The sequence below is a fragment of the Phascolarctos cinereus genome, unplaced genomic scaffold (assembly GCF_003287225.1).
Source record: "Phascolarctos cinereus isolate Bilbo 61053 unplaced genomic scaffold, phaCin_HiC Scaffold_9;HRSCAF=440, whole genome shotgun sequence".
NCBI classification, from domain to species: domain Eukaryota; kingdom Metazoa; phylum Chordata; class Mammalia; order Diprotodontia; family Phascolarctidae; genus Phascolarctos; species Phascolarctos cinereus.
In genome coordinates, this window is record NW_027556402.1 from 263,102,307 (window position 1) to 263,126,420 (window position 24,114).

The 24,114-nt window shown below is 54.2% G+C and overlaps 1 protein-coding gene across 4 annotated transcripts in view; it reads right to left on the reverse strand.

Annotated features, from left to right (window-relative positions):
* Nucleotides 1-8,449: 8,449 nt before the first annotated feature.
* Nucleotides 8,450-24,114, reverse strand: part of TSPAN32 (tetraspanin 32) — a 35,820-nt gene continuing 20,155 nt past the window's right edge. The window contains exons 4-8 of one of the 4 annotated variants that reach the window (XM_020970891.2): nt 22,369-22,443; nt 11,409-11,510; nt 11,005-11,088; nt 9,923-10,006; nt 8,450-9,035 (exon numbers count right to left, since the gene is read on the reverse strand). In XM_020970891.2, the coding sequence (XP_020826550.1) occupies nt 8,940-9,035; nt 9,923-10,006; nt 11,005-11,088; nt 11,409-11,510; nt 22,369-22,443 (441 nt within the window). In that variant the 3' untranslated portion in view covers nt 8,450-8,939. Of the gene's footprint in view, nt 9,036-9,917; nt 10,007-10,082; nt 10,886-11,004; nt 11,089-11,408; nt 11,511-22,368; nt 22,444-24,114 lie in introns of those variants that run through there. The other 3 variants (XR_013484215.1, XM_020970892.1, XM_020970893.2) reach the window with 3 other exon arrangements.

Genomic DNA, 24,114 nt, shown 5'->3' on the forward strand with positions numbered 1-24,114 from the left:
CACAGGCAGGACAGAGTTTGCTCCCAGTGCTCGAAAGTACAGGCGTAACCATAGTCCATAGTAAGGTTGGCAAGAAGCCCGTCGGCTGTCGTTATTCTGTTCTGACCGCATCTGGGGTTTTCTGGGCAGAGATACTGGAGGGATTCACCCTTTCCTTCTCTGGCTCATTTCACAGATGAGGAAACTGAGGCAAACAGGGGTAAAGTGACTTGCCCAGGGTCTCCCAGCTAGTAAGTGTCTGAGGCTGGATTTGAACTCAGGAAGGTGAGTCTTCCTGACTCCAGGCCTTGCATTCTATCCACTGAGCCACCTAGCTGACCATCAATATGCCTGTATTTTAAAAAAAATACATAACAATAAGCATTAGCATATATGGAATAATAAATGTATATAATGTGATAATAAACAATGAGCAAGTGTACATTGCTATCCCGTGGACAGCTCAGTAGCCCAGTACAGGAGGACTTGAGTTCAAATCTATCCTCTAACACTTACTAGCTGTGTGACTGGGCAATTCATGTCACTTGTGTTTGCCTCAGTTTCCTCATCTGTAGAATGGGGATAGTAACAGCACCTATGTTATGTTGTGAGGATCAAATTAGATAATAATTGTAAAAATGCTTAGCTCAGTGCCCGGGACATAGTAGGTGCCTAGTAAATGTTAGGTGTTATTATTATTATTAAGACAGACATGTAAACAAATGATAGCAAAGCAATGAAATAGGCCCACCCACACACGCAGTAATGAACACGTACCATTTACAGCAGGCCGCACTTCACACGGGCAGTCTCTAACATTGTCCCTGCACACACACACACCTTGTGGTTTTGTTTGCTATCCAGTCATTTTGGTCATGGCTGATTCTTCGTGACCCCATCTGGAGTTTTCTTGGCAAAGACACCGAAGCGGTTTGCCATGTCCTTCTTTTACAGATGAGGAAACTGAGGCAACAGGGTGAAGTGACTCCCCCAGGGTTACCAAGCAAGGAAGTGTCTGAGGCTGGATTTGAACCCAGGGAGAGGAGTCTTTCTGACCCCCGGGCCAGAGCTCTGGGCACCATGGCGCCACGACACCTGGTATATGTGTATAATTATTTCTAGTTTCTTTGCCCCTGATTGATCTCTGTCCTCTAGCTGAGCTTACTGTAGATTGTGTGCATTGACTATCCCAGACTTGCGTGTCTATGCTGGGCTGACACAGGGGCTGGCTGTCTCTCAGGTGTGTGTGGTGTGTGTGTGTGTGTGTGTGTGTGTGTGTGTGTGTGTGTGTGTGGACCGTAGGAGCTGCTGCCCTGGGTTTGTTCCTCCCGCCTTGGAAGAGCCCACACATTTCCTTCATTGAAAACGTCACCTTCAGCGCCCACGTGGAGGTCACTCTCCGTCCCACTGGGGGATGTTTCTTTTGCTCCGTGTTCACCAAGGTGAATGCCCACGCTTCCTCCCCTCCTGCTCATTAGGAAGTCTAGCCGACTCTCTGATGGGCACGGGGTGGTCTTCAGTGAAGCATCCCAATAAAGCCCCTCTCTTCCCTGGGCCTAACAGGCCGGTTGCCCAGTCTCTCAACAGCTCGGCATGTTAACCCAGCCGTGAGTCCCTTGAACGTCAAGGCTTCTCAGCAGAACGCCGTTTCCTCGTTGAAGGTCTGAACACCGTGCTCTGGCATCCTGTTGTCTTGCTTTTGCCGTGGTGTCTCTGAACTGAAATAGTGGCTGGCCAGTAGGCATCTGTCAGCATCTCCCTCAACTGAGAGGTCTACAGAGCACTAGGAGTGGCGTCCCCTCCTTCACGAGAAGAACTGGAACGTGGGCTCCAGGCAGGAGAGGTTCTGGTCAAAACATGAGCCAAGATGGTGGAAGGCCAGAGGCCTCATTCTGGGATTGCATGACGACAATGCGTGTTGACCCCGCAGAGCTTTGCGCTCGGGTCCCAAAGTTCCCATGTTCAGCAAGGCGGGGTGACATATTTAGGGAATGGTGAGGCCTGGTCCTGGGCTTCTGGATGCCTGCCAAAGCCATCGTGCCCTTGAGTTGTTCAGTGTTCTTTTGAAGAGGACCAGTGACGTCACAGGGGATGTCCTGACTTGTGTGTGAACTGGATTTGAGTGAGGCTGAGCCGTGCAAAGTCATTCCGAGTCATCAAAGCCCAGTGGTAGGACAAAAGTCAACATGCCTGGCAATGGCCCAGGACGCAGTGGATGACCTTGACGTTTCCCAACGCTGCGCAGCATCCGCATCGGCCGCTTCGTGGGCACTGGACAAGTTGCTCTCACCCACCCGTTCTGGGTGAAGCCTTCACGTGCTTGGGGTAGACACCCCCCCCCCACTCACTGACAGGTTTGAGGCCATTGGGTTAGTCTGTCTGCCGAGATGGTTCCCCAGGGTGTGGCCACTGCTTGTCCTACAGCTGCTTGGGGTCCCAGGGGAGACCTGGATGAATCAGGTGGACGCGGAAGGTGGATGAGCGGTCCTCGCACCCCACACTTCCTGGGGCCTTGAGTATTTACTCCTGAAGCCTCTCCCTTGGTCAAAGCAAATCCTGGCAGGGAGTCTATACCCAGAAAAACGTTCTCCCCACTTTGACAACAGTGTGCACTTCCTGGTTTGGGGTTGGTAATACGGGGCCCTTCTGGTGAAAATATTAGCCATTACTACGATACGACTCAATTTTTACTATTTCCTTCCAGAGAAAGGAAACCAACACGGACAAGCTTGGAAGCCCCGCTAGCACTCATAGCCTTCAAATCCGCAGCCCAAGCTGGGAGCATTTTTTTTTGTATACACCTAGCCCGCATTTCACACATCTCAGTGATATCTGAAGCAATCCTCTGCCGATAAAATGGTTTCTTTTCTTTCTTTCTTTCTTTCTTTCTTTCTTTCTTTCTTTCTTTCTTTCTTTCTTTCTTTCTTTCTTTCTTTCTTTCTTTCTTTCTCTCTTTCTTTCTCTCTTTCTTTCTCTCTTTCTCTCTTTCTTTTCTTGGTTAGGCAATGGGGTTAAGCGACTTGCCCATGGTCACACAGCTAGTAAGTGTTATGTGTCTGAGGTCAGATTTGAACTCAGGTCCTCCTGACTCTATCCACTGTGCCACCTAGGTGCCCTCTATAAAATGGTTTCTTTCTGGATGGAGGGTCCTCTCTTGGCCCCTGTGACCGAAGTCATCATGGAAAGCCATCGTGGCTCTTGGGCGCCAGCCCCGCCTAGCCTCAGCTGCTCTAGTCACAGCCCAGTCCAGTCCTCCTTGGCCCAGCAACAGCGCCTGCTATTGTCTCAGCAGGAAGGCGCCTTCTGCCGCCTGAAACTGAAGGTCTTGGGGTCGCCCTCCATGCTCTTTGGCCCTCCCCTGTTCTAGCTCAGCTTACGGTAGATGGCATGGAATGACCATCCCAGACTTCTCTGGCTGCCCTCAGCCGACGGTTGGGGCTGCTCAGCCCTCAGTGAGTTTGAATTCTTACCTGGGTGAGTCACCACCTCGGGTCCTTCGTGGCCGCCTGTTCTCACAGACAGCGGTGGCGAGGTTGCTCCGGTGATGTGCGCTCGGCATGTTGCCTCTGGTGCGGAGGACTCAGGCGATGCTGCCACCCGGTAGTTGTCCAGCTCCTTAGGTGTCACCGACAGCTCTCACCCCTCCTTCTGGTATCACAGTATTGCGGTGTTGGGTGACATGCCTCTGCATTGGCCTTCGCAGCCGCGCAATGTCTGCTGAAATCATGGTGGCCAGTGTGGCTCCCATCTTCCCACGCAGAATCCAATTTGGCTGTGGTCACGAACAGGTCAATAGACCGCTGCTAGCCCCTATCTGGCATCTGGCTCCCTACGCGTGGTCTTGGACCTTTTCAGGGCTGTCCCACCTGCAAGCCAAGAACTGACAGGCATGAGACTCTGCCGGTCAAGCCCCTGCTGACCCATGCAACTGGTCCCTGGTGCCCCCCACTCTCCTGGTGCGGGACAGCTTCCCCATCAAGCAGGGTGGCATCTGTGGAGAACAGAGGGTCTGCCCGGGGGTGCAAGGCAAGGCTGAGGGTTAAACAGAGCCTTGAAGGCCCTTCCCATCAGTCTGTCTGTCTAGCCCCGAAGGGCTCTGGAGGCTTCAGACAATTCTTCCCTTTATGCATTTTGGCACCGAGTCCCTGCAGCTGTGTCTCCACAAGGGAGGCCTTTGCAGTCACTGCACGGTCCTTGACAATCTATGACAACAGCCACCAGGTCCCAGAAAAGTTCTTCTCTGGGTGTGGCTGTTTAGAACTCCCTCAGCCTCCTGGGTCAGTGCTCACACCCTGCTGGACGGAATGCAGCTCAGGCACTAATGAGGAATCCTGCAGAATCGGCCCTCGCCGCCCGACTCCAGCTGAGTCAGCGCCTCCACCAGCCTCTCCTGTTCCTCCAGGTCTCCCCAAAGACCTTGATGTCATCAAGGCACGCTAGCACTTTCAGGTGGTCCAGGTTAGTCAGTCAGTCAACAACTAGGATTCAGTAAGCACCTACTACGTGCCAGCCATTGTGCCGTGCCCCTGGCATCGATGGGCAGGCCCATCGGCCTACGAAGTGGCTGGTGCCCCTGAGAGGCTGTGGGCCATTCATTCAAACATGCCAAATCCAGCCGGAAGAATGGAAGCTGTCTGCTCCTTCGTCTGCCTGGAGAGTCCACCGGCTACCCAAGGCTGGTCGAAGTGAATGCTTCTGGTCAGATCTGTCCCATCCCCGCTCACTCCAGTCTGTGTTTCTCTCTGGCGCTGCCACCGTGGGTGATGAGGCATCACCTGGCGGGTTCTGGGGGCTGCCGCCAGCCAGCATTCCCTTGAGATGGTTCCAGACACTGTCCGTGGCAGCCAGAGCAATCCTCCTGGCCCTTTCTCCAAAGGGGGCGAATCAGTGAGCCGGCTTCTGCAGGTGCCCTCCAGCACGTCCCATGCCCCTCCTGGGCCTCTGGCCAAGCTTTGGCTAGCTTGGTACTGACGAGGCACCAGGTCACAAACCAGAGGCCGCAGCTTGGGAGGTGAAGAGCCAGAATCCCCACAGTGTTTGCTAGCCTTTCCCCTTCCCCATCTTTCGTGGGCCTCTGTGCTGTCTGCGTGGGTGGCCAAGGGGCCCAGGTCTGGAGACTTAGTTTACTGTGGACAGTTTTCTGCTAGAATCTGGAAAAGCCGAGAATTGGCTCCTATCAGGGCTGAGGTTCCAGTTAGGGGAGAGGGTCTGGACACCCCAGATCCTCACACAACACCCTCCTTAGGGCGTCTCCAGCTCAACATTGGGGGGGGGGGAGTCTGCCCCCTCCTTCACTTCCAGGCCCACACTCGGGAAGCAGCTGGGCCAGGGTCAGGAGCACGGCTCCCGCCTCAGGCCGTGCTGACTCAGCCCGGCTGCGCTCCACGAATGACACGGACATCAGCGTTCTCCACATGGACTGTGTCTCTCCACTGCCAGCGGCGATGATGCAGGAGGAACTTTCTCCTTGAGGCCACACAATTCTAATGTGCCTCTCTGTCCCCATCACACCGACCCAGAGCGTCCTGCTGGCTGGCTGTGGGCTGCGCTGGCTGCCATAAGGGTGTGCATGACCATTGACACAATCCCTTCAAGACCTCCAGGCAATCTTACCCTCATTTCGGACTCCTCTGGACTCTGCTCCGGGGCTACTGCAGCCTGCCTGCCCCTGGCCTCTGGGGAGCAGGGCTGCCGTCCAGGAGAGATGCTGGAGGGAAGGCCCATGGTGGCTGCCCAGCACAGGGCTGTGGCCGTATGCTTGCCTCAGATGTCCTGGCGCCTCGTCCTCCTCCATCACCTTGTCTTCCTCAGAGAACAGGCAGTAGGGAGAGCCCAGGTCTAACTTTCCATTGTGGGAGGCCTGTCTCCACAGCCACAATTCTCAGGTGGGGCTGGAAACACTTCCTGTGTGGCCTCCCCTGTCTCAAAGTCCGCCACCTTCATTCCTTTCGCATTTCTAGGCAACAGCCTTGGGATGGACTCATTCTTTTTAAAAATAAAATATTTGTTAACATCTTCTGTTTGCACATGGCCTAAATTTCACCCTGTATCCAGTTCCCTGGCTCCCCTAGGGCCGTCCCATATGATAACAATTTGAAAAGAAGAAAAAAAGGAGGACAAAACCAGCAAAATGAGCCCTGGGTCAAAACCAGAATCTGAGCACATGCACACTGCTCCAAGCCTGGGGCCTGTCTCCGAAGGATGGGAGGAGGCCTCCTGAGTCACATGTGCTCTTGGTGATGTTGCAATGTTCGTCTTTGGTGGCTTCGTGTGACACCCCCTTTCCTGGGCCATTGCCACCATCCTCGGCCGTCTTACCTCCTGGCTCGGCGTCGGTGCGTGGAAGTCTTCTCATGGTTCTCCCCATTTTTGTGTTTGTTGTCTCTTGCGGCACAAAATATTCCGCTGCCTTCACACATCACGGTGTGTTTAGCCATCCTGCAGCCGATGAGTCCCCAAAGGTAACAACATCGATGCTAACATCTTAAGGCCGCTCACAAGGGGGTGCAACTCGAGCTAGGGACGCTCCACAAAACAAATATAGGCTCCATCATGAAATCCCAAAGAACGTGGACGGGGTTCTGACCCCAGTGGCGGTCTCTAATAACTCTTTCACATATCAATCTCTATTCCACAATCACACAAAGAATAGACATTCAAGGCTTGCTTAGAAACACAATCGATATAACAACATTTTTGTGCCAGCAGCTGATAGGGAAAAGAGGCAGGGGTGGTCTGGAAAGCCCTATAGACACAGCCCATGATATAGCTAGGCTCTTCGTGGTCATGGAGAGTAGCTGCTCCATGGCCTTCTGCCAAAAACATTCAGACAGGTAGTCAAAAGGTAGGAACAGTTTTTTTGTTTTGTTTGGTTTTGGTTTTTTTAGGCAATTGGGGTTAAGTGACTTGCCCAGGGTCACACAGCTAGTAAGTGCCAAGTGTTTGGTCTGAGGCCAGATCTGAACTCAGGTCCTCCTGACTTCAGGGCCAGTGCTCTATCCACTGCACCACCTAGCTGCCTCAAGGAACAGTTTTCAAGAGACCGTGTGCAGGCTCTGAAAGATCCATGAAAACACAAATGTAGGAGAAATACAAATTCAAAAACCCCATGGTTTCCCCTCATGTTGGGCAAATTGGCAAAGATGACATAATCAATATTGGTGGGGTTGTGGGAAGGCAGGCAGGCTGATTCACTGACAGGATCCAACCATTCGGAATTTCCATCCAGAATTACTCAATTAAAGTGACCACAATGTCCACTCCCATTGAGCCAGGCACCCCACCAACGTCCACCAACCCCGGGGAGGTCAAAGACAGAAACAGAGTCTGCCCTGTGCCAAAGTGCACAGAGTAGCTCTCTTTTCATGATAGCAAGAGCTGGGAGCAGCGTGATCAGAGTTTTCCCAAATTCCCCACAGCCCTCATGAGCCCTCACTGTTGCTGTCTGACACCAGTTGGTATCATCCACTGCTTTTATTTATCTTCTATTCAGGCCTGTATCTACCCAACTGCTTTTATCACTTGGCTATTTTTTCAGACCAAACTGAAACCTTGATTTTAAGAATTCTAGATTAAAGATGAGAGTCGGAGTCCGACTATTAGCTCTGACACCGCTTGTGTGACCGACCATCTAACTCTCAGGCCCTCAGTTTCACCGTTAGACTGAATGGCTTCTCAGATCCCTTCCAGACCTAAAGCTGTGAACCTGACAGTCAAGAGGGTCTGAAGAAATCATGGCACGTGAGTGTGAGGGGATATTACTTGTGGTGAGGAATGAGGAATTCAGAGAAATGTGGAAAGATTTTATGAACTGGTCCGGAACCAAGCAAGCAGGGCCGCAGAACCAGAGAAAGAGTGACTGTAATGATGCAGATGAAGAGAGGAAGGAGCCTGGACCGAGTCACTGGAAGACTGATATGGGTCCTAAAGAAGAAACAGCCTGGCCACTGCAGAGGCAGCGACTCCCAGGATGGGAGGTTCCAGGCCAGGTTTCCATACTGATGTTTTTCTCTGTCCCAAGGGGAGGCTCAGTCTGTAGGGGTGGGGAAGGAAAAGGTTCTGAGGCAAGGTCAAAAGAAGAGATCCTTTCTAGAGCCCCTGATCCTTGGATCAACATGTTCCCAAGTGGACAGCGACCACTCTGTCAGGGACAGGAGCTTGACCAGACCGAGTCAGGCCCAGAGCTGGTCACCAAGCTTCCCTTTTCTTGAGGTGGCTGAGGTCCCCTTGACCACTTCCTCTGGCGTGGGGGGACGACAGCAGGGCTCGCCTGCATGAGGAGGTGGTGGAGGGGCCCTTTGAGGAAGAGGAGCTGAGGACTTGGGGCTACCTCTACCAAGAAGTGAAGGGGGCTCCTAGAACAGAAGTCTAGATCCGTTCTTTCTGTCATGGCCCTTCTGATACCTAGGACCCCTTCTCACCACCATGTTTTTAAATGCAAAATAATAATAATAATAATAGTAATAATGCATACAAACACAAAGGAAACTAATTGTATTAAAATGCAGTTGTCAAAAGATGGCAGGTTCTAAGGATCTGCGCACAGAAGCTCCAGGGGCCCGAGATCCTAGGTGAAGACTCCTCATTCTAGCCTGCCAAGCACAGTTGCTGGATTAACCTGGAGCTCAGGGGGACAGAGAGGGGCAGGGGGCCGGCCCCAGCTATCAACTGTTCAGCTTCTCTGGAACCGTGAGTTCATTAAGCACTTTTCTCATAAAAGTCCTGAGAGGGAGAGAGTGTAGGTATCATAGTTCTTTTTGACAGATGAGGAAAATGAGGCTCTAAGCAGGAGTGGCATGTCCTGGGTAACACAGGGAGTGGGTGGTAGCCACCTTTACAGGGCTCCCCCCGCTAAGCCTCAGGTGGCCAGCAGCCTGTGAGGTGTCTGCTCCCGGCAGGGCCGAAGGAAGGAAAGAGGGCCTCCCCCATTGGCAGCAGCCTGGGTCAGCCTGGGCCAGGCCCTACTGGGCGGTCAGTGTGTAGCTGCCCTTTCGGTCCAGGTTCCTGCCATAATGGATGGTCAGCCAGAGGAAGGAGGTGAGGAACATCCCGTAAACCTAAGGGCAGAAGAGAGATGGAGCATTAGGGGCCAGGTTTGAGGGGGGCAGCCTAGGCTTCTCTACGGAAGCCCTGGTCTGAGGCAGGAGGCAGTTCAGAGGGGACAGGGGAGTCTGACCTCCCTGTCTGGGGGCTTCCTTAGGCAAGGCCCCTATGGCTGGACATCAGCATCTAATGGAGGTCCCTCCCACCTCTCCATCCTAGGAGCCTTTTCTAGGAAGGACCCCTGTAGCCTTTGGGAGGGAGGGAAGGAAGCAGGGAGGCAGCAGTGGGGCCAGAGCCTCTGGGCACCTTCCCTGTGGCTGGAGGTGGGCCTGGGCTTGGCCAGCCTGGGGCCATCTCCCTTTCAGCTCATTGGCTTTGGACAAGGCGTCTGGGCTATTCCATTTCTCCAGCCCAGAGAGAGAGAATTCTGAGGATTTAGGGCTGGGAGAAACATTAGGAACCTGCGAGTCCAGGTCTGTCCTCATTTTACAGAGAAGGAAACCAAGGCCCAGAGGAGGGGGGTTGCTGACTCAGGGTCACACACAATAAGTGGCAGAGCCAGGTCTTTTCACACCAGATCCAAGGGAGTCAGGGGACCTTATTCCCTCTGTGGCTTTCAGCAAATCCCATTGCTTCCCGGGGCCTCAGTTTCCCCATCTGTAACATGCAGGCCCTGGGTCTGATGGATGGTCTTGAAGGCCCCTCAGCTTGTGGTGTCTTTGATTTAGAAGCCCTCCTCCGGTCAGAGGGAAGAGGAGATGGGCAGGGGTCATCACAGGACTTCTTCATGATGGGCCATCTCCTAAGCCCAGGCCGAGCCTAACCCTGTCCCACTGGGTCACAGCTCTCTACTCTGGACCGACGCCAGGGGACGTGGGGAGCCACGGAGGGGGCAGGGTACCATGAAGGCCAGCATAACGATGAACAGGAGAGTAACCAAGCTCAGATGCTCCCTCACGAAGCTTCTGATCTCCTGGAGGCAGTCCTGAAAGGGAGAGAAACAGGCTGAGCAGAGCAGAACCTGGCCCACATCCCCACCTTGTCGGAAGAGTGGTGCCCCCTGCCCTCCCCACCCCCGCTCCCCTAGTCCCAGTCCCTGGCCCAGGACCCAAGACTTGCACTCCGGAAAGGGGTCCTCGCGGCGCCAGCCCTGCAGCTGCACCCTCAGCAACCCGCCTCAGCTGGGCCCGGGCACTTGGGGCTGCTGGCTGGCTGAGACGTGCCAGGCACTGACGGGGCATTAGGTCACCATAACACACAGTTCCCATGAGGGCAGAGAAGGCCCTGCTGATTCTGGAGGCCCTTTGGGGGGTGGGGTGGGGCAGCTAGGATGCTAAGGAGATCCTGCCAGAGGAGCATCAGTCAGAGGAAAAGCTTGAGCCTTACGTGGGGGGCAGGGGGTAGGGAGCAGGCCTGTCCTGGGTAGGGGGGTGAGCCTTGTTCTCTTGGCCCCAGGGAGAGGGAGCAAGGGGAGGGGCAGGAAAGGGGCAGAGAGGCAGACTTTATCAGGTAGAAGGGCCGAGTGGCCCGGCCGGGAGTGGCTGCCCCTTGGCAAGGGGTGCTGGAGAGAGGACCCCGGTTCAAGTATAGGCTGGACCGGCCGGCCTCTGAGACTGTAGGGCTCTGAGCCCAGAGAACCTGGGACTGAGAGGGCAGCCAGGCCGGAGCCAGGGAGCCTCCCGGGCGTCCATCCACTCCAGTACGTGGCCAGTCAGGCAGTGTCAGGAGACCCGGCTCCCTTCCTTACTCACTGCCCGGCCCTGGGCGAGTCACCGAATGCCTTGGAGTCTCAGTTTCCTCATCTGTAAAATGGGGACTGTCCTCGTGCTCTCTCCCTGGGGGGGCCGTGTGTGACAGTTCTTGCCTGGGGTGGCCAAGGCAGGGTTAGAGTCCTCCCTACTCTCCTCCCCCCCCAAGCCTGGCCCAAATCTTCCCTCTTCCCGGCTGACCCAAGGCAGCAGCCCCCCTGCCTTCACTCCGTACCTCTCTCTGCCGGACTCCCCTACACAAGGCCCTTTCCTCCTGTCCAAGCCCACTGAGAGGTGAGCTCTTTCCACAGCAGCCAAGCTGGAAATGGCAGAGAGGCCCCAGTAAGAGGCAGGCCAGGGAGCAGTGTGCAGCTGCCTATCCCGGCCTGTCTGGGCTCGACTCGGGCCAGCCAGGAGGGAGAATGCTGGCAGCCTGGTCCCTGAGCTGCGCCCTTCTGAGTCCACAATACTCCTTTCTCTCCTCATTTCAGAGACCGGGAAACTGAGGACCGGGGAGAAGGAGACTTTCCAGGGCCACCTGGGCCTTAGAACAGGAATCAAACCATTTCTGACACAGACTCTCACTTTAGAGAAGCTGCCTTTCTATCCTCCCCAGGCCCCTCCCAGCCCAGGGCTCACCGTGTCATGGATGGCCACGAGCTTCTGCCGCCAGATGTCGGAGACGTTCCTCATTGCCTGTTCGTAAGCCAGGTCGTAGGTGTCGAGCATGGTGTTCTCCACCTGTGAACAGAACCCGCCAGGAAGGCTTGAGACTGGAGATCCCCCTGATCCTGCCCTCCCCCTTCTCTTCCCATTCCTTCTCACCATTATCCAGCTCCTATTATTACCACCAATGAGCCCCATCCGCCCTCAGTGCTCCACAGAGGCTCCTTTCTATCATTCCCATGCCCACCAATGAGCCCCATCCACCCTCAGCGCTCCACAGAGGCTCCTTTCTATCATCCCAATGCCCACCAATGAGCCCCATCTGCCCTCAGCGCTCCACAGAGGCTCCTTTCTATCATCCCCATGCCTGCCAGCCCCATCACCAACATTACAATCACTTCTATAGCCACCTGAAGACACTGAACAAATAACACATTTTATTGAGAAATTAAGAAAAATCAAGCCGATTCTCTTTTGTAAGTGATGCCATTCTGTCTCTCTCCCATTCTGTAGCAGCGCCTCAGGCACATCTCTCTGAATTCAGTTATGAGGGTCCGTTTCCTCAGTTAAGTTTCAAAGTTCTGTTCCCCTATAAATCACTTTAATTAAAGGCAACTTGTTGCCTCTGGACCACCAGCTGTCCTTGACCAGTCAGAGGAAGCCCGCTGTCTCTCTACTGCTAGCTATTCTTGTGGGTGGACTCCCTCCATCAGAATCTCTAGCTAAAAGACGGAAGGAGAGGGTGTTGCTAAGCCCGCCTTCCTGAGGGCCTGTCAATCACATTGTCCCCCAGCCTATGGTGCTTCTGACTTTGTAGCCAACTGTGCTGTCTTCCCCACCGCAAGGCTGCCTTCTAGTCTCTGGAGGAGACCCTGGTTTTGGGAAATTTGAGCTTTGCTAATAAATTGATGGTGTTCAGAACTTGGGCCTCAGTTTACCTTAATTTCCCTCGAGGAAGGAAACTGAGGCCCACACTGGTGAAATTTCCAGAGCTTGTCCTGCCCTCTCCCCTCTACTCGGACAGTCTTCCCTTCACCTCTCACCTACTGAAATCCTCATTCTATGAGGCCAGCTCAGGGGCTGCTTTCTTAGTGAAGCCTTCCCTGATTCTTCTAGATCAGGGATGGGGAAACTGCGGCCTCAGAGTGGCCCTCTAGGTCCTCAAGCATGGCCCTTTGACTGAGTCCAAACTTCACAGAACAAATCCCCTTCATAAAAGGATGAAAATGATCTTTCTTGGGCATCTAGGTGGCACCATAGTGCCCAGAGTGCTGAGCCTAGAGTCAAGAAGACCTTACACTTACTAGCTGTGTGACTCTGGGCAAGTCACTTAGCCTCTGCTGGCCTCGGTTTCCCCACCCATAAAATGAGTACGGTAGTAACACCCACCTCCCAGGATTACCATGACGATCACACAGAGCCTGGCACACAGTAGGTGCTGTGTGAATGTTAGCTGTCACTATTATTACTTGTCATATTCCCGGAGCACTTTGCCTGCTTTCGCCTCTGCCCCCTTTGCTGACCTCCTCCCTGTCTTGTGTCGTCCTGATCTGTGTCCACAACACAGCTTCGTCCTCAGGCACGGTGCTGGGCACAGAGGGGCTTATAACAAAAGCGAATGATGCCCATGACCGGGCAGGGTGGGGCCTCCTGGGAACCTCTCGGGAGGTGACCGTGCCTGGGCCCTGGAAGACCTGCCAAGCAGGGCCCCTGGAAGGGACCGCCCCCTCCAGTGAAGGGCTGGCGGCCCCTGAGACTCGCCGTGGCCGCTTGGCCAGTCATCAGCTGGGGTGTGAGAGGCTGCGTGGGGCAGAGAGCACCCCCCCAGTCTACCAGGAAGAGGAGCCCAGAGCTTTTTCCTTTGCCCGGGGACCCCTCCCCGATAAAACAGGGAAGGGCAGTCCAGGATCCCCGCCTCCTTCTTCTGTTCTCCCAAGCCCAGGCTGGAGCTGCCGACCGGAGGACGTGTTTGCTGATTTCTTATCGATCCCAGGACTTAGGGGAGACAGCCCAGGCAGAGCTCCTGCCAGGAAGAAATCAATGGACCGGACAGAGAGTCTGAGGAAGGGGAAGCTTGAGGCAAGAACGTCCTTCTGGGAGCTCTAGTCCCGGTATTCGAGGCCCTTACACCTGCTTCCCGGCCTCAGCTCCTCTCCGGGCACACTCCGGGCAGATTCCCACCTCCACGCCTTTGCTCCTGACATTCACCCTGGAATGCTTTTCTTCTGTAACAAGGGTCCAAAGGCCAGCTTAGGAGCGTGGTCCACACACTCCGCCTGGTGGCACGTGGGAGTTTGGTGAGCCTGCTTAATGAGCAATTCAGCCCCCACCGTGTGCTAGGCCCTGGGGGTACAGGAGCCAGTGATTAAGGCGGGCCCAACCACGGACTCCCTCTCCATCTCTGTTTCCTGGTTGTGGTGTAGCCCGGGAGGGCCGGCCTGCTGCCGGGGCCCTCATGGCCCCTCTGTCCTTCCCTGCTCTTGGCTGAAGGCGTCTCGGAGACAGCTAAGACCTTCTGGGCCTCTGGAGGCCGGCGGTGCTGGGGTCTGTCCACAGCCCTGAGGAGTGACTGCCAATCCCAAGAAGCAGGTCCGGCGGCAGTGGGGTTTGGAAGGGGCTTCGCGGCAGCCCCCTCTGAGCCCCTCTGCCCAGGCCCCGAGGGGGGAGAGGGAGAGCCAGCCACTGTGGAAGGAGTCTTGGCCCCCTTGTGCGAGGCCTGGTGTGGTCTCCCTCCTCACCTCTGCCACGGAGAGGCCTTCCCTCCCTGGGGCTCAGCTCCGGAGCCATTCCTGACTCCTCAGCCTGGCGCCAGCTTGGCATCGGCCTGGTCCACAAGTGATGTTGACTCGTCCACCACAAGGTACTTCTCCTCGGTAGAGTGCAAACTCCCCGAGGGCAGGCAGTTCTTCTCTTTGTCTTCACATGCCCAGCATAATGCCTGGCACATAGTAGGTGCCTAACCAAATTTTCTGTCCAAACTCACTCCTTATCTATAATGATAAATACCAGTATTTCTAGAGTGCCTACGGCATCTTCACAAGAGGCTGGCCAGCACCCTAGTGAGCAGCTGAGGGGCTCCCCTCGCTGGGCCCCTCCTCATGTCTGGCAGTGAGGAGCACCCAGGCCACGGAGGGATGCCCCGCAAAGGAGGAGAGAGCAGCAGATGTAGCGTGGGGCCGAGGAGAGCCTTTGGGCTCAGGAGGCCTGGACCTTCAGATAACCCCACCCACAGAGGCCTTCTCCACCCTCCCCTCTCCTCCCTTTCCCTGTCCTTCCCTCGCTGGGTTTTCCTCTAAAATGAGAGGGCGATCTTAGACAGCTTCTCAGATCTGGTCTGTGAGTTCTATTGTCTCTCTCATGCTCTAATACACACTCACTCTCACATGCACACACACACACACACACACACACACACACACACACACACACTCACATACACACACCCCTGTACCACATCACAAAATCTGTGAAATCCCCCAAGGCCTTCTGCTTCTCCCCCTCTTAATCCCTCCACAGAGGATGGGAGGGAGCAAGCCATGGGGTCAGAGCCAGAGTAGGAGGGGGGGTCTCCCTGGACCTTTGGGGCTGGTCCTGGCCATGGCCCTGATGGGAAAGGGGGAGGACAGGCAGGGGCTCACCAAGCTGTGACCCCCACATCAGGCTAATGAAATCACAGCTGTGGAAACAACTGGGGGTAGGCCTGGGGGGGAGGGTGAAGGGCAGCCCCCTTTCCCCCTCCAAGACAAAACAAATCCAGAAACTGGGTTCTAAGGACCAACAGCGTCCCTGAGGCTCTGTTCTAGGCGAGGCTCAAAATTTCATCCACTGGAGAACTTGAAAGTCAAGCTACCAAGCAAGCCTTTTGCAAGCCCCTACTAGGTGCCAGACATTGGACACCTTAGAGATCAACCATCCCCTCTTTGTATAAATGGGGAAAACGAGTCACAGAGAAGGTTCATGACATGGCCAAAGCTCTGTGACTTCACTTGATAAAAATTCATCTTCCTGGAAACTTTAGCTTTCTATAAATGAAATCCTCCCCAAAAGGGATGGGGGAGGGGCAGGAATCCGAGGCCTGTGAAGTGGGCAGTGGCCCAGCTCTCTGGCCAGTAAATCTGCAGGGCTATCTGTCTGCTCGGCCTGAGGCAGGGCTGAGCCGTCCAAAGGTCCACAGCCTTCCTTTGTGACCTGAGGGCCAGGTGGCATCCTTCCTGCCCCAGCCCTTGCTGGGCTTTCCAGGAACAGCTGTGGCCAGCTGTGTGCACATGCATGTATTTCCACGTGCACGTGTATGTACATGTATATATTTATGTGCACATCCATGCATGCATGCATGTTGGGTGTGTTGTATATACATGTGTATGTGTGTGTGCATGTGTACATGTGTGCAGTGTGTGAATAGTATGTGCTGTGTACGTGTATTTGTGTATGTGGGTATGTATGTGGTATATATGTCTGTTCGCATTGTGTATTACATGTCTATATGTGGGTTGCGTATTGTGTGTGTGTGTGTGTGTACACAGATGTATATATGTGTAGATTTGTATAGGCGTGTATGTTTGTGTATACGTGTATATTTTCATGGGTGTGTATACGTGCATGTGCCTGTGTGTGCACGCGTGTGCATTGGGCGAGGAGGCAGGGACAGAAGGCCAGACTCATGCTCTCCTGGGCTCCTCTGTGAAGGAGGGGTGGGGGAGAGGGAGGGGAGGTTGGGAGGAGGAGACTTCTCTCTGTGGAAGCATCTTTTTAGGGAAAGTGAGTGTGTCAGGAAGAATCTGGCCCACAGCTGCTCCTCCCCCCCCCACCCCAGGCATTTCCTGAGGGCCCCACCCCCATCTGCCGGACAGCACCTCCAGGCCGGCAGGGAGGGATGGGGAGGAGGGCAGGCCTCCCTCCCTGGGCCGCCCTCGCCTCACCCGGGGCTGGGGCTGGTCCGCAGGGAAGCCCTGGGCTTGAGGCCTGCTTCTAGGAGACCACCACCCAGGCCTTTTCCTTCTGGGAGACTCAGTTTCCTCTTCTATAGAATGGGGGCTAGGAGTATGATGCGGCTCAGCTGAGTCACCGCTGGGCCCTGATGGATCCCTTATGTGCTGCAGAGCTGGCCCAGACCAGAAGGGAAGGCCAGAGGAACAATGCCCTGAGCAGCCCCGGGAGGGTCCTGCTCAGCAGCAGCCGGGCACCAGGGGCAGTGCCAGCCCTGAGCCCGCTGGGCACCCTGAGCAGGGGGGCTGGGCCTACACCTCCTAAGTGGCCTCCATGGACTGCAGCCCATGTGGGGACCCCAACCCACACAGGGACCACCCTCCCCAGTATCCCACCAATTGCTTCTGGTTCATTCATTCCTTCACCGAGGCAGCACAATGATAGAGCACCGGGCCTGGCGTCAGGAAGACTCAAGTTCCAATCCAGACTCAGACATTGACTAGCCAGGTGACCCTGGACAAGTCACTTAACCACTGCCTGCCTCGGTTTCCTCATCTATAAAGTAGGGGTTATAACAGCAGCCACCTCTCAGAGTTGTGAAGATCAAATGGGATCCTATCTGTCAAGTGCTCGGCAAACCGGAGAGGCCCATAGACATGGGCGCTACGAAGGCCCGTGCCCGTTACAGATCTAGTCCTTTACAGCCCGGGCTTCTGGGAACAGGTAGCCACCAGGGACTATTCTTGGGGTCCCCTAATTCAGCCAGCCCCAAGTCCCCCCAGTGTACAATCATGTGGCCAGTCCAGGCTTCGTGGGAGCCTGGGCATTCTCCCGCTCTGAGAGCTGTCAAGAGAGGGCTTCAGGGGAGCTTAGGAGGACCTGGTCTCAGTGCCGCCTCTTTGGGGTCACCCCGCCTTTCTCTAGACATTTGCTAGTCACCCTGGTAAGAGCAGGCACTAAAGGTCTGCAGGAGCCCAAGGTGAAGTCCCTGGCCCAGACTTGGTGGATTTGCTTTTCTCCCTGTCGGGAACAGGCCCCCAGATCCTTTTCTGGCCTGCCACCTTTCGGGTATCTTGGCCCGTGGCTCCAGGACCCAGCGCTCTTCCAGCCGGGCCTGGTGACCGTCCTCCTTGGTCTTAGGGCTCTGCCTGCCTCTTTTGTCCTGCATTGTTCTTTTCGGCCCCAAAGGCATTCTTCTTGGCCAAGAAGAGAGAGGAAAGGGAGAACTGGAGAGCTCTGCTTTCTTCCTCCCAGCCACCTCCTCATCCCATCTGCCTCAAGCCGTGGTCCTACCCCTTCTCTGGTCTCCTCTTCCCCAACAGGCTTGCGCCTGTTGTCCTTGGCTCTCCTGGCCAGCTCTGTCTCAGCATCCAGACGGCTGGGCTCTGGTCACTCTGCACCGGACGGGGCCACCCTCTTGTGTCTGCAGCTGTCACCTCCCCCACTTCCACCTTCTACACATATCTTTTAGACCCACATAAATGTGAGCTCCTGACTAGGGCATCCTGTTTGTTTCTTTGTTTCCCTCTGTATCTGAATTTGTATCTTTAGCATTTGTTTCTTGGGAGCTTCTCAACATTCCTGGGTTGACTCTCCAAGGCCCCTGCTTATCCTTCCTCAGAAATCCAGGGCATGTGACAGACCAAGGCTGGCTTTTCTTTCCTTCTCAATCATACACTCAGACACATATGAGAGTGTCTTCTCTACCCCAACCCGGTTTCCCTGATTTCCCCTCCAGTCACCAGAGATAGAGACAAAGAGACAGAGAGGGAGAGACAGACAGAGACAGAAAGGGGAAGACAGACAGACAGAAGGAGGAAACAGACAGATGCAGAGTGAGACAGAGACAGAGAAAATCAAGAGATAGAGACGGAGAGACAGACAGACAGAAAGGGGAAGACAGAGACAGAAGGAGGAAACAGACAGAGACAGAGTGAGACAGAGATAGAGGGAGAGAAGAGATAGAGACAGAGAGACAGACATGGAAAGAGACAGAGACAGAAACAGAGAGAAACAGAGACTGATACAGAGAGAGATAGAGAGAAAGAGAGAGGGGAGAGACAGACAGACAGAAGGAGGAGGCAGAGACAGATGCAGAGTGAGACACAGACAGAGAAAAAGAAGAGATAAAGACAGAGAGACAGGCATGGAAAGAGACAGAGACAGAAACAGAGAGAATCAGACAGAGAGAGAGAGAGACAGAGAGAGACAGAGAAAGAGAGGAGAGACCGACAGAAGGAGGAGGCAGAGACAGATGCAGAGTGGGACAGAGAAAGAGAGACAGACAGACAGACAGGATGATGGCTGGATAATTGAAGGCTTCCTTCTCCCCTCCCTCCCCCTGCCCAGGATAACTATTCACCCTGGGAGACTCACCAGGGATCCACCAGAAAGCTCTGTGGCCAGAACCCACAGCACACACATAGGCTGGGGTGGCCAGGCCTGCCCCCCTTCAGGGGTGACCTCTCTGTTGCCCTGGGTCTCTCAGACATCAGCCTCTAGGACACTCAGCTGAAGGGCCGCCTCTTCCCCCTGGAGGGGGAGCTGCTGCCATCTCTCTTTTAACTTAGAGCCCAGAGGCAAAGCTCCAGGTCTTTAAGAACGGCAGGACCCTCAAACACTCAGTTATTATATTAGGGGACACTTGCTTTCTCTGCTTTAGGAGGGAGACCCACCATTCCCCAGAGTCTTGGCCTCTTGGGGTGCTCCTTGCTCTCTTAGAACAGAACAGTCTACTAATTAGAGCTCTTTGCTTGCCTTATAATCTTCTTCCTCCTACTACCAGGACTGACATCTTCACCTGCAGCCTCTATTTGACTTAAGGTTATAAAGTCCTTATGGTGCCTGCTTAACCTCTTAGGGAATCTTCTACCCTAAAAACCCATTTCAAGGAGCTTTACTATTACAGTCTTGGAGGAATTGTGTGCATTTGAAGCACTCTGGTTTCTCCTGCTGCCTCAAAATCCTTTGACCTTTCCATACAAATGAACAAATGAGGGGAAAAGACAGTGCCACTGTGTGGCTGTCCCCTTACGTCTCAGACCTTGTTCCAAAGTTCTACCTTCTACATGCAAGCATGACTAACAACCAAACTTCATGTGCTTCAAATTAACCCCCATTCCCGTGTCTGGAATGACACGCTGATCCCCCCTGGACCCCCCCCATTCCTATGTCTGGAATGACATGCTGATCTCTCCTGGACCTTGGGCACTGTGGTTCCCTGTGGCTGGGCCAGGCCTGCTCCTTAGCTATGTCCTCTTTCTGTCCCGGCGGTCTCTTGTACACTTCCAAGGCAATATTACCTCTATTTTTGTCTCCACCAATTTTTATCCAATGCTCTCCACCATGTACACCCATCTTGGGCGTGGATGTTCTCACCTAAGCATATTCCCTTAATATATGGTGTACCTTGGCCCCATTCCCTTTTCTCACCTTCTAATTTTTAAATTAGGCACACCCCAGATTTGTGCCACAGTGACCTGGAGTCAGGAAGACCTGAGTTCAAATTTGACCTCTGACACCTACTGTGTGATCCTGCAAGGTACATAACCTCTGTTTGTTTCTTCATCTGCAAAATGGGATCATAAGAGCACCTGCCTCCAGGATTGTTGTGAGTATGGAATGTGTTATGGACTTGCTCGCTACAGTGACCAGTACTTTGATCATCCCTGAGTCTATCCTCACACAAACCTTCTTTTCCATGTGCCAGCAGCAACAGAAGCATCATCAAGCCCCTGTCATCTTTGGCCAGGCTTTCTAGCTTCCTTTGGACATTCTGCTCATGCCCACAGGGGCCACTGAAGGCTCGGGAGCTTGGCTGATTCTGGCCCCACACCTCACCCTTGGTGAGGACACGGGACTGGTCTGTTAGCTCCTCGGGCAGAGCCGTGCCTTTCCTCACAATCTGGAGTTGGGTTCCCCATGTTCCAGACTGGGGCTCCCTGAGGGTAGGACCATCTGTCCACATTCCTCAGATCGGGCCTCTAGACACCATGTAGGTTCTGATCATATGGATGCCACATAGACCATGACCAGGTCCCAACCATGGAGCCCTCTCTGCAAAGGGGAGAGCAGTTTACCCAGAGGTGTCACCAGAGGCCATTCTGACCAGGACAGGTGGCTGCCTCGAGGCTCAGCACCAGCTTCCGCTAGGACCGTACTGAGCCTCAGCCGACCCGGCCCAGGAGCGGCCACCCACAGTCAGGCCTGGAGGGAGCTCACGCCGGACCCACAGCCCGCCCTCCCCATGGAGCCGTCATGGGCCTTTCCTGGGGCCAGGTCACAGCACACTGCTCTCCGAGCCTCCAGGCTCTCATCTGTACGAGGGCTTGTTGTGAGCAAAAGCTCTGGGACACTCAAAAGACTCTAGAAATGAGAGTTACCAGCTTTTTCCAGGTGATGGCTGGGTCTGGGCCTGGAATCTCACTGAGAGACAGGACTCCCAGGCAGGAAACTCCCCCTCCCAGGGCAGGGCTTAGACTCAGGCCTTCCTGGTGTTGAGGCCAAATCTCTCTGCCTGTCTCTGTCCCTGTCTCTGTCTCTCTCTTTGTCTCTGTCTGTCTGTTTCTCTTTGTCTCTGTCTCTCTTTGTCTCTCTGTCTCTTTGTGTTTCTCTCTGTCTCTCTCTCTGTCTCTCTCTCTCCTTTCTCTGTCTCTGTCTCTGTCTCTGTCCCTGTCTTTCTGTCTCTGTCTCTGCCTCTTTCTTTGTCTCTGTCTCTCTGTCTCTGTCTCTGCCTCTCTTTGTCTCTGTCTTTCTCTCTTTGTCTCTCTGTCTCTTTGTGTCTCTCTTTGTCTCTGTCTCTCTCTCTGTCTCTCTGTCTCTCTCTTTCCTCTCTCTGTCTTTGTCTTTCTGTCTCTGTCTTTCTCTGTCTCTGCCTCTCTCTTTGTCTCGCTGTCTCTCTGTGTCTCTCTTTGTCTCTGTTTCTCTCTCTGTCTCTGTCTCTCTGTCTCTCTCTCTGTCGCTCTCTGTCTCTCTCTCCTCTCTTTGTCTCTGTCTCTCTCTGTCTTTGCCTCTCTGTCTCTCTCTCTCTCTATGTCTGCCTCTGTCTCTCTCTCTCTCTCTCTCTCTCTCTCTCTCTCTCTCTCTCTCTCTCTCTCTCTCTTTCTCTGTCTCTCCATCTCTCTCCTCTCTCTATTCTCTCACCCCCTTTCTTCCCCACCACACTTTCCACCATGGCAGATGTCTCTCCAATTATCCTCCTCCCCATTACTGTTAATATTATTTCCTCAGCCTTCTATGCCCAGCCCCATACCCTGGCCCAGAGGAGAGAGACACTGCCAAGCAGTAAGGAACATACTCTGCCTGTGCCCCCAGGGGTCCCTGCCCCCCAGGGTCTGGCATCTCCCCTCCCCCCCCAGCTCTCGCCAGGTTGGCAGCAGGAAGCTGAGTCTTGGCATGGTGCCCTGGGGTCCATCACCAGTTCCAGGAAGGAATCCGGAGCCAGCTCAAGATATACTTTGCGCCTCTAGGTGCAGGGGGACAAGACATGCTTTCACCCTTGGTGGAGCTAGAAGCCTGAGCCAGGCCCCTGGGTCTCCTCTGAGCTTCTCTAGGTCAGCGCCACCTGTGGCCACACCCATCACCTCTCCACCCACTGTGACCCAGGGGGCCTGCTTCCTCCAGGAAGCCCTCCTGGTTGGCCCTAGGAAGAAGTGCTGAGCTCCCCTCCTCCTGCCTAGTCTTTCCATCCCTTGTGGTTTCCACAGATCCCTAAGGATCCAATCAGGGTGGGCTGGATCCTCCTCCCACCCTCACTGGTGCACTGTCACTGTGAACCCTTAAACCTCAGAAATCAGCAAATGTTTCAAATCCAGGCTTGAGGGATTGTTTGTGGACTGTCTAGACTTGAGAATGTGATCGAAAACATTAATAATGCAGATTAAACATTGGAGGTGTGTCATTCCCTGCCCCGCCCCACCCAGAGCTGGTGGTTAAACATTTACAAGCAGACCCCTGGTCCAGCTCAGAGCCCAGAGCCTGTCTGACAAAGTGAGGAGGCCTCACTCACCTTGGACGGCTCCCGGTATCTCCAGAAGGTCACCTGCACTGCCACGAAGAACACCAAGGTGAAGGAAAGGAAGCCCTGGGGAGACAGAGGAAAGGCAGAAGGGCATTTGTTTGGCTGGTCCAGAAAAGCCCCAGGGAGCAGCAGAAGGTGGAGGAGGAGGAGGAGGCCCGGGTGGCTCCCCAGCCCAGAGACATTCCCTGGCCTCAGTACCTCTCCCTGCTGACACCAGTGAGAAGCTTCCTAAGCATTTAGAACTGGCCTGGGGTCCTGGGATGACATCATCGTCATAGGCCCCTCAGATAGACAAGTCTTAGCATGCAGGGATCCTTTCCTTCTTTGTCCTTGGGTCCCAGCACATGGCACCGTGCCTGGCACCACAGGTGGTGCTTAATAAATGCTTATTGATGGACTGATTTCTATTCACACTGAGCCCTGAGATCTGCCAGGTGGCCAGGTTCTCTTGCATGGCTCCTTACAAGGATGGGCATACGAGGGTAGAGAGAAACCTCGAACCTCTGGGTGTGAAAGCAGCCCAGGCTCCTCTTCCAGCTCTGCCACTAAATTTGCACTGTGACACCCTCTCTGGGTCTCAGTTTCCCCATGTGTAAAGCCAAGGGGTTGTCCTGGCTGGTCCTTAAGGCCCCTCCCAACTCTGACAGCCAGTGAAAGATCGGCGAATGCAGATCTGGGCAGTCCAGGTTGGTGAGGACAGACCCAGTAAGCAGGAGGTGGCCACCACTCAGTTGGTGACCCTCCCATCACCAAACCTGACCAAACATGATTCTCCTACTGCAAGGAAAAGGGCATGAGACAGCTGTCAAGGCCAGAATTTATCTTTAAAGGCCAGGCAGGTGCAGCTAAACCCTAGAGGGAGAGGAACCTCTGGGCCAGCTCTCCTGGCAGACCCTTATCCCAGATAAATAGGAAATGGATGCTAATCTCCGGCCAGGAGCCAATTCTTAATACAAAGGGGTAAAAGGATGTGAACAGTTTTCAAAAGATGAAATACAACTATGCAGGGTCATGTGACAAATATGAATAGAAATGCAAATTCAACCCACCCTCAGGGTTTGACCCCCTCCTGCCTCATCTGCTGGTCAGGGTACAGGAGAAGGAGGCTCTGGGTTGGACTGGGCAGGGCTCGGCTCCTCTGGAAGACTATGGGACGCCCAGGCCTCCCACCCTGGGCATCTGCCCTGCGGGGGCCAGAAAGAAAGGTCCCCAGAGGAACCGGCCCCCAGCCATCCTTGGTGGGGGCAGTAAAGGAGCACAAAGTAGGGCCAGAAATAACTGGAAGTGTAGGGGATGCCCATCCATTGGGGAATGGCTGAACAAGTTGTGGTATATGAATGCAATGGAATACTATTGTGCTATAAGAAATGATGAACAGGCGGACTTTAGAAAAACCTGGAGAGACTTGTATGGTCTGATGCTGAGTGAAGTGAGCAGAACCAGGAGAACGCTGTACACAGTAACAACCACGCTGTGCGATGACTAACTTTGATAGACTCAGCCCTTCTCAGCAACGCAAGGATCTAAGACATCTCCAGAGACCTTGTGATGGGGAATGCTGCCCACATCCAGAGAAAGACCTATGGAGTCTGAACGCAGATCGAAGCAGACTATTTGCTCTTTTTTTTCTTCTGTTGAGTTCTGTTTCTTCTTTCTTATGGTTCTTCCTATTGGTTCTAATCCTTATTTACAACATCACTAATGTGAAAATATGTTTAATAGGAATGTACATGT